At 42.0% G+C, this 10,000-nt stretch overlaps 1 protein-coding gene across 2 annotated transcripts in view; it reads left to right on the forward strand.

The window, feature by feature from the left end:
• LOC135554485 (probable E3 ubiquitin-protein ligase HERC1) overlaps positions 1-10,000 on the forward strand; it is a 68,568-nt gene that overhangs the window by 5,049 nt on the left and 53,519 nt on the right. For both annotated transcript variants that reach the window (XM_064986822.1, XM_064986811.1), the window contains exons 4-7: positions 2,301-2,474; positions 2,784-3,077; positions 9,484-9,549; positions 9,763-9,888. In XM_064986822.1, the coding sequence (XP_064842894.1) occupies positions 2,301-2,474; positions 2,784-3,077; positions 9,484-9,549; positions 9,763-9,888 (660 nt within the window). The remainder of the gene's footprint in view (positions 1-2,300; positions 2,475-2,783; positions 3,078-9,483; positions 9,550-9,762; positions 9,889-10,000) is intronic.

The following is a 10,000-nucleotide window of genomic DNA, read 5'->3' on the forward strand; positions in this document are numbered from 1 at the left end:
GACTGACTCAACTCTGACTAAACGATACTACAGTATGGACTGACTCAACTCTGACTAAAGGATACTACAGTATGGACTGACTCAACTCTGACTAAAGGATACTACAGTATGGACTGACTCAACTCTGACTAAAGGATACTACAGTATGGACTGACTCAACTCTGACTAAAGGATACTACAGTATGGACTGACTCAACTCTGACTAAAGGATACTACAGTATGGACTGACTCAACTCTGACTAAAGGATACTACAGTATGGACTGACTCAACTCTGACTAAAGGATACTACAGTATGGACTGACTCAACTCTGACTAAAGGATACTACAGTATGGACTGACTCAACTCTGACTAAAGGATACTACAGTATGGACTGACTCAACTCTGACTAAAGGATACTACAGTATGGACTGACTGAACTCTGACTAAAGGATACTACAGTATGGACTGACTCAACTCTGACTAAAGGATACTACAGTATGGACTGACTCAACTCTGACTAAAGGATACTACAGTATGGACTGACTCAACTCTGACTAAACGATACTACAGTATGGACTGACTCAACTCTGACTAGAGGATACTACAGTATGGACTGACTCAACTCTGACTAAACGATACTACAGTATGGACTGACTCAACTCTGACTAAAGGATACTACAGTATGGACTGACTAAAGGATACTACAGTATGGACTGACTCAACTCTGACTAAACGATACTACAGTATGGACTGACTCAACTCTGACTAAAGGATACTACAGTATGGACTGACTAAAGGATACTACAGTATGGACTGACTCAACTCTGACTAAAGGATACTACAGTATGGACTGACTCAACTCTGACTAAAGGATACTACAGTATGGACTGACTCAACTCTGACTAAAGGATACTACAGTATAGACTGACTCAACTCTGACTAAAGGATACTACAGTATGGACTGACTAAAGGATACTACAGTATGGACTGACTCAACTCTGACTAAAGGATACTACAGTATTGGCTGACTGAACTCTGACTAAAGGATACTACAGTATGGACTGACTCAACTCTGACTAAACGATACTACAGTATGGACTGACTCAACTCTGACTAGAGGATACTACAGTATGGACTGACTCAACTCTGACTAAACGATACTACAGTATGGACTGACTCAACTCTGACTAAAGGATACTACAGTATAGACTGACTCAACTCTGACTAAAGGATACTACAGTATGGACTGACTAAAGGATACTACAGTATGGACTGACTCAACTCTGACTAAAGGATACTACAGTATAGACTGACTCAACTCTGACTAAAGGATACTACAGTATGGACTGACTCAACTCTGACTAAAGGATACTACAGTATGGACTGACTCAACTCTGACTAAAGGATACTACAGTATGGACTGACTCAACTCTGACTAAAGGATACTACAGTATGGACTGACTTAACTCTGACTAAAGGATACTACAGTATGGACTGACTAAAGGATACTACAGTATTGGCTGACTGAACTCTGACTAAAGGATACTACAGTATGGACTGACTCAACTCTGACTAAACGATACTACAGTATGGACTGACTCAACTCTGACTAGAGGATACTACAGTATGGACTGACTCAACTCTGACTAAACGATACTACAGTATGGACTGACTCAACTCTGACTAAAGGATACTACAGTATGGACTGACTAAAGGATACTACAGTATGGACTGACTCAACTCTGACTAAAGGATACTACAGTATAGACTGACTCAACTCTGACTAAAGGATACTACAGTATGGACTGACTCAACTCTGACTAGAGGATACTACAGTATAGACTGACTCAACTCTGACTAACGGATACTACAGTATAGACTGACTCAACTCTGACTAAAGGATACTACAGTATGGACTGACTCAACTCTGACTAAAGGATACTACAGTATAGACTGACTCAACTCTGACTAGAGGATACTACAGTATGGACTGACTAAATGATACTACAGTATGGACTGACTCAACTCTGACTAAAGGATACTACAGTATGGACTGACTCAACTCTGACTAAAGGATACTACAGTATGGACTGACTCAACTCTGACTAAAGGATACTACAGTATGACTAAAGGATACTACAGTATGGACTGACTAAAGGATACTACAGTATGGACTGACTCAACTCTGACTAAAGGATACTACAGTATGGACTGACTCAACTCTGACTAAACGATACTACAGTACAGTTTAAATGGGCTTCTTGTATGAGTCGGACTCTTGTCCGACTCTCCTGATTCTGTTGTTGTCTTTGTCCTCAGGACGTGTTGGTGGTGAATTGCTCGACAGACTTCATGTCCTCTCACCAGGTGCTCGCCACCTGCCGGACGGCGCTGAAGAAGCAGGGGGTTGTGGGATTGAACATGGCTCCCTGCATGAGAGCCTTCCTGGAGAGGCTGCCTGTTATGCTGCAGGAGCAGTACTCATACGAGAAGGTAGTTGGTGTGTGTGTGTGTGTGTGTGTGTGTGTGTGTGTGTGTGTGTGTGTGTGTGTGTGTGTGTGTGTGTGTGCGCGCGTGCGCGTGCGCGTGCGTGTGTGTGTGTGCGCGTGCGTGCATGTGTGTTATTTGTAAGTAAATGACAGCCCAGTTTCAAGGTAATCGATCATAACTGTCTAAAATCCTTCCTACTTCCTTTTTTAATCGTAGTTGTTTTCACCGTAGTTGGTTGTCATCGTCAGCGGTTACCATAACATATGTTATAACACCCACGTCTAAATGTGTACTTCCTGTTTGGTCCACCAGCCCCACGTAGTGTGTGGAGAACAGCTGGTCCACAGCCCCTACATGCAGTGCCTGGCCTCCCTGGCCGTGGGGTTACACCTGGATCAGCTCCTGTGTTCCCCTCCCGTCCCCCCCCACCTCCGCCTCTGTCCCCTGGAACCAGCCACCTGGTCACCCGGCGAGTGGGCGTGGCTAGACTGCTTCTCCACCACGGTGAAGGCAGCGGAGGCCCTGGCTCGGGGCAACACGTTCCCAGAGGCCTTTGCTGTTCCCGACCTGGAGCCTGTACCCAAGGAGGAGATGGTCCTTCTCATGGTGAGCTTTCTACAGAAGACAATGAACCTCTATTGCTCTGACAGAGTGGATCTTTAAAAGTACAACTGAACTGTGGAACCAACTTCTCTGGTTGAAAACACCTTATATAACATAATATAATGCCTAATATATAACAACCATATTAGTCAAAACCAAAAATGTCCGAAAAAGTGTAAGTAGGTTTATTTTTGGTCCGTAAAGTCAGTATTTTTTCCAAAAACAAGAGTTCTGTAAATTTGAGTACAAGAGTTGGTCAGGACTTGAGGGTTGGGTTTTGATTTCCACAATGACCACTTTGTCCAATAATGCTGGATGAACTAACAGGTGAGGTGATTGCGCTCTGTCCAATCGTAGTGCAGAACAGACAGACCTGCACCCGCATCAGGTTTACACAAGGAAACACGGCGCGCGTTTTATTTTAACTTAAGAAATACTGCACCAAATACTATAGACAGATATAAAATCTCCTCTGCAAACCCCCCCGTCTAAATTAATGACAGATATTTTTATTTAACTAGGCAAGTCAGTTAAGAACAAATTCTTATTTTCAATGACGGCCTAGGAACAGTGGGTTAACTGCCTGTTCAGGGGCAGAATGACAGATTTGTACCTTGTCAGCTTTGGGATTTGAACTTGCAACCTTCCGGTTACTAGTCCAATGCTCTAACCACTAGGCTACCCTGCCGCCCCGTATCTTGAGTTATCTTTGATTAAGTTCTTTGACTATTTTGAGGAAGTGTTACTGTCTTTGTTCCTCTGGCGTCTCATGGGGGGAAACAGCAGGAACTGCCACATACAACAAGTGAAGACTGAAATCTCCCTTTTTCTTAATGAGCAACAGAAAAACACATGCGGAATCAGGGGCATTCAATCGCTCTCTAAGATATAACCAACATTTGGTCTAGAAGCTGACTTGTCTCTCTAAGATATAACCAACATTTGGACTAGAAGCTGACTTGTCTCTCTAAGATATAACCAACATTTGGGCTAGAAGCTGACTTGTCTCTCTAAGATATAACCAACATTTGGTCTAGAAGCTGACTTGTCTCTCTAAGATATAACCAACATTTGGACTAGAAGCTGACTTGTCTCTCTAAGATATAACCAACATTTGGGCTAGAAGCTGACTTGTCTCTCTAAGATATAACCAACATTTGGACTAGAAGCTGACTTGTCTCTCTAAGACACATATGTCAGAGTCAAGGCCCGCGGGCCACATCCGGCCCGCGAGAAGGTTTTTTACGGCCCCTGGGATGATCTTGATTTATTATTAGAACCGGCCCGCAGACCGCAGCAAGCCGGCAGCCCGCAGATCTTTTACACGCACCAATACTACATTTCCCACAATGCAACGGTGACGCACCGAGCAGTAGGCTGCTTCATTTCAATATTTATTGGCACAGCAGTCGTCAGCATCACAGTAAAATTAACTTTCAGATACCCATCAAAAATGGCAAAACGGAAGGTGGACACTGAGAACCGGGGTTTCAAACAAGGTGGGAGTCGGAGTATATGTTCACGGAGGTAGCTGGAAAACCTGTGTGTCTTCTGTGTGGAGAAAGTGTGGCGGTACTGAAAGAGTATAATCTGAGACGACATTATGAAACGAAACACGCGGACAAAAACAAGAATATGGACATGGAACAAAGGCTACAAAAGGCAGAGGAATTAAAACGAGGCCTCAAATCTCGACAGGCTCTGTTCAAAAAAGCCAAATCACAAGGCCAGGCTGCTGTCAAGGCCAGTTTTATTTTGGCAGAAGAGATCGCTAAATCAGCCCGGCCATTTACGGAGGGGGATTTCATCAAAAACTGCATGATTAAAGTTTGTGACGAAGTTTGCCCAGAAAAAAGGCAACTCTTTTTAAATGTGAGTCTGAGCAGAAACACCATTGCCGAGAGAGTAGACCAGTTGTCCATCAATCTAAAAGAGCAGCTTGTGAAAAAGGGAAAAGATTTCATTGCATATTCCTTGGCTGTGGATGAGAGCACCGACATTTCTGACATTGCCCAGTTGTCAATTTTCATCCGCGGAGTGGACTCCAGCCTAAGCGTGACAGAGGAGTTTTTGGCTTTACGTCCTATGCATGGCACAACTACGGGGCATGATTTGTATGAAGAGGTGTCAAGATGTGTAAATGAGATGGAGCTGCCTTGGGAAAAACTCGTGGGTTTGACAACCGACGGAGCACCTGCGATGTGTGGACACAGGAGCGGACTGGTGGCAAAGATACGGGAAAAGATGCAAGAGGAAAACGCGACAGGTGAGCTGACAGCTTATCATTGTATCATACACCAGGAAGCGTTGTGCGGTAAAGCCTTGAAAATGGAGCATGTAATGAGCATCATCACGCGCACAGTTAACTTTATCAGAGCCAAAGGTTTGAATCACCGCCAGTTCAAGGCATTTCTGACGGAGTTAGAAACGGAGCATGGTGATTTGCCTTATCACACAGAGGTGCGATGGCTAAGCCAGGGAAAGGTGCTTCAAAGATGTTTCGAGCTTCGTGAGGAGATTTGTCTGTTCTTGGACAGCAAAGGGAAAGACACAACACAACTCCGAGACGAAATGTTTCTGTGTGAAATGGCTTTTCTGTGTGACATTACGAGTCATCTGAATGCAATGAACTTGCAGCTGCAGGGTCGGGATCATGTCATCTCTGATATGTACAGTACAGTGAAGGCATTTAAAACCAAACTGACTCTGTGGGAGACGCAGATGCGGAAAGAAAATTTGAGCCACTTTCCCAGCTGCCAGACCATGAAAGAGAAGCTCTCTACCAGTGCGTTCCCGAGCGCACAGTTGGCTGATAAAATAGGTATGCTTGCCGCTGACTTTCGACGCCGATTTGCTGACTTTGAAGCACAAAAAAGCAGGTTGGAACTGCTCGGTAACCCATTTGCTGTTGACGTGGAAAGCTCACCACCAAACCTCCAAATGGAGTTGATTGACCTCCAATGCAATGATGCACTGAGGGCAAAATATGCGGCAGTGGGTGCTGCGGAGTTCGCCCGTTTCCTCCCCGACACAATGCCCCAGCTGCGCATCCAGGCTGCTCAAACGTTGTCTATGTTTGGCAGCACATACCTGTGTGAACAACTTTTTTCTTTGATGAACCTGAACAAAACATCACACAGAAGTCGACTTACTGCTGAACACCTCCACTCAATTCTGAGGATTTCCTCAGCTCAGAGCCTTACCCCGAACATTGATGAACTTGTGGAAAAGATGGGACACCACCAAGTATCACCCTCAACCTCAAACAAGTGAACATTACTGTGCAATCACATATTTAGAGTTTTTACTCAGTTCAAGTTTAAAAGTTAAAGTTTAATATTTGTTTTCACTGCATGTTACTTCTCCTTAAACAAAGTGTTGTTTTTGATTAATAGATTTTTGCACTTTATTTTATTGTATTTCAATCCAATTATATTTTAAAAATATTTCAGTTGAGTGGATGATAGAAAATTGCTATTATTGTTTTTTTCTTTGAAGTAAATTTAGCCCACTTTTGCTAAAATAGAAAATATAGGCTACTGATGGTGCCTTGAATACCGGTTTCTTTCATTTAATGTTCATGTTATGGGGATTTTTATATAAAGGAAATTTGTCTTTTGTGTCTGTTGAAAATTAAAGATTACTGACAGAGCCATAAGAAAATATTGCTTTATTTATCTGATCATATTGGAATATATTTGTTAGGTTTTCAGTAGGTTCAATTAGGTTCACTAGACTATATGCGTCATTTAAAAAATTTTCAATGAACATTCGAACAGTCCGGCCCTCGGCTTGTAGCTAAATTTTTTATTTGGCCCTCCGTCCATTTGACTTTGACACCCCTGCTCTAAGATATAACCAACATTTGGACTAGAAGCTGACTTGTCTCTCTAAGATATAACCAATATTTGGGCTAGAAGCTGACTTGTCTCTCTAAGATATAACCAACATTTGGGCTAGAAGCTGACTTGTCTCTCTAAGATATAACCAACATTTGGACTAGAAGCTGACTTGTCTCTCTAAGATATAACCAACATTTGGACTAGAAGCTGACTTGTCTCTCTAAGATATAACCAACATTTGGACTAGAAGCTGACTTGTCTCTCTAAGATATAACCAACATTTGGTCTAGAAGCTGACTTGTCTCTCTACGATATAACCAACATTTGGTCTAGAAGCTGACTTGTCTCTCTAAGATATAACCAACATTTGGTCTAGAAGCTGACTTGTCTCTCTAAGATATAACCAACATTTGGACTAGAAGCTGACTTGTCTCTCTAAGATATAACCAACATTTGGGCTAGAAGCTGACTTGTCTCTCTAAGATATAACCAACATTTGGTCTAGAAGCTGACTTGTCTCTCTAAGATATAACCAACATTTGGGCTAGAAGCTGACTTGTCTCTCTAAGATATAACCAACATTTGGTCTAGAAGCTGACTTGTCTTTCTAAGATATAACCAACATTTGGTCTAGAAGCTGACTTGTCTCTCTAAGATATAACCAACATTTGGGCTAGAAGCTGACTTGTCTCTCTAAGATATAACCAACATTTGGGCTAGAAGCTGACTTGTCTCTCTAAGATATAACCAACATTTGGTCTAGAAGCTGACTTGTCTCTCTAAGATATAACCAACATTTGGTCTAGAAGCTGACTTGTCTCTCTAAGATATAACCAATATTTGGTCTAGAAGCTGACTTGTCTCTCTAAGATATAACCAACATTTGGTCTAGAAGCTGACTTGTCTCTCTAAGATATAACCAACATTTGGACTAGAAGCGGACTTGTCTCTCTAAGATATAACCAACATTTGGTCTAGAAGCTGACTTGTCTCTCTAAGATATAACCAACATTTGGTCTAGAAGCTGACTTGTCTCTCTAAGATATAACCAACATTTGGTCTAGAAGCTGACTTGTCTCTCTAAGATATAACCAACATTTGGACTAGAAGCTGACTTGTCTCTCTAAGATATAACCAACATTTGGGCTAGAAGCTGACTTGTCTCTCTAAGATATAACCAACATTTGGTCTAGAAGCTGACTTGTCTCTCTAAGATATAACCAACATTTGGACTAGAAGCTGACTTGTCTCTCTAAGATATAACCAACATTTGGTCTAGAAGCTGACTTGTCTCTCTAAGATATAACCAATATTTGGACTAGAAGCTGACTTGTCTCTAAGATATAACCAACATTTGGTCTAGAAGCTGACTTGTCTCTCTAAGATATAACCAACATTTGGTCTAGAAGCTGACTTGTCTCTCTAAGATATAACCAATATTTGGTCTAGAAGCTGACTTGTCTCTCTAAGATATAACCAACATTTGGGCTAGAAGCTGACTTGTCTCTCTAAGATATAACCAACATTTGGACTAGAAGCTGACTTGTCTCTCTAAGATATAACCAACATTTGGACTTGAAGCTGACTTGTCTCTCTAAGATATAACCAACATTTGGTCTAGAAGCTGACTTGTCTCTCTAAGATATAACCAACATTTGGGCTAGAAGCTGACTTGTCTCTCAAAGATATAACCAACATTTGGTCTAGAAGCTGACTTGTCTCTCTAAGATATAACCAACATTTGGACTAGAAGCTGACTTGTCTCTCTAAGATATAACCAACATTTGGACTAGAAGTGGTTGTGTGGTTCTGGTATAGATTAAAACTCTCTCTGTACAGGACAACAGTACATGTGGTTCTGGTATGGATTAAAACTCTCTCTATACAGGACAACAGTACATGTGGTTCTGGTATAGATTAAAACTCTCTATACAGGACAACATTACATGTGGTTCTGGTATAGATTAAAACTCTCTCTATACAGGACAACAGTACATGGGGTTCTGGTATAGATTAAAACTCTCTATACAGGACAACAGTACATGGGGTTCTGGTATAGATTAAAACTCTCTATACAGGACAACAGTACATGGGGTTCTGGTATGGATTAAAACTCTCTATACAGGACAACAGTACATGGGGTTCTGGTATAGATTAAAACTCTCTCTATACAGGACAACAGTACATGTGGTTCTGGTATGGATTAAAACTCTCTCTATACAGGACAACAGTACATGTGGTTCTGGTATGGATTAAAACTCTCTCTATACAGGACAACATTACATGTGGTTCTGGTATGGATTAAAACTCTCTCTATACAGGACAACATTACATGTGGTTCTGGTATGGATTAAAACTCTCTATACAGGACAACAGTACATGTGGTTCTGGTATGGATTAAAACTCTCTCTATACAGGACAACAGTACATGTGGTTCTGGTATGGATTAAAACTCTCTCTATACAGGACAACAGTACATGTGGTTCTGGTATGGATTAAAACTCTCTCTATACAGGACAACAGTACATGTGGTTCTGGTATAGATTAAAACTCTCTTGTCCCTACAGGACAACAGTACATGGGGTTCTGGTATGGATGAACAAATCATGTCTTGGGCCACCTCCAGACCTGAGGTAAGATGTCTTCAGTGTTTTCTCGTTTGTTTCAGGTCTCTAGAACAGATCTATTACATGTTGGACACTTCATTTCTTTGTCATTCAGGCACTTTGAAGAGACACGTTGAATTGAAATGTGATAATCCCAGTTGTCGTCCTGTTGTAAAGGTAGATGTTGAATGGCCCCTGTTGGGACAGACCATGATCTCTCTGTGTTTCTGTTGTCTCCAGGACTGGCACCTGGGAGGGAAGTGTGATGTGTTTCTGTGGGGAGCTGGTCGACACGGACAGCTGGCAGAGGCTGGCAGAAACATCCTGGTGCCCACCAACGCACCCTCCTTCTCACAGGCACAACAGGTAGACAGACACGATCAATCAATCAAATGTATTTATAAAGCCCTTCGTACATCAGCTGATATCTCAAAGTGCTGTACAGAAACACAGCCTAAAACCCCCAAACAGCAAAGCA

The sequence above is a fragment of the Oncorhynchus masou genome, chromosome 2 (genome assembly GCF_036934945.1).
Source record: "Oncorhynchus masou masou isolate Uvic2021 chromosome 2, UVic_Omas_1.1, whole genome shotgun sequence".
Classification (NCBI taxonomy): Eukaryota; Metazoa; Chordata; class Actinopteri; order Salmoniformes; family Salmonidae; genus Oncorhynchus; species Oncorhynchus masou.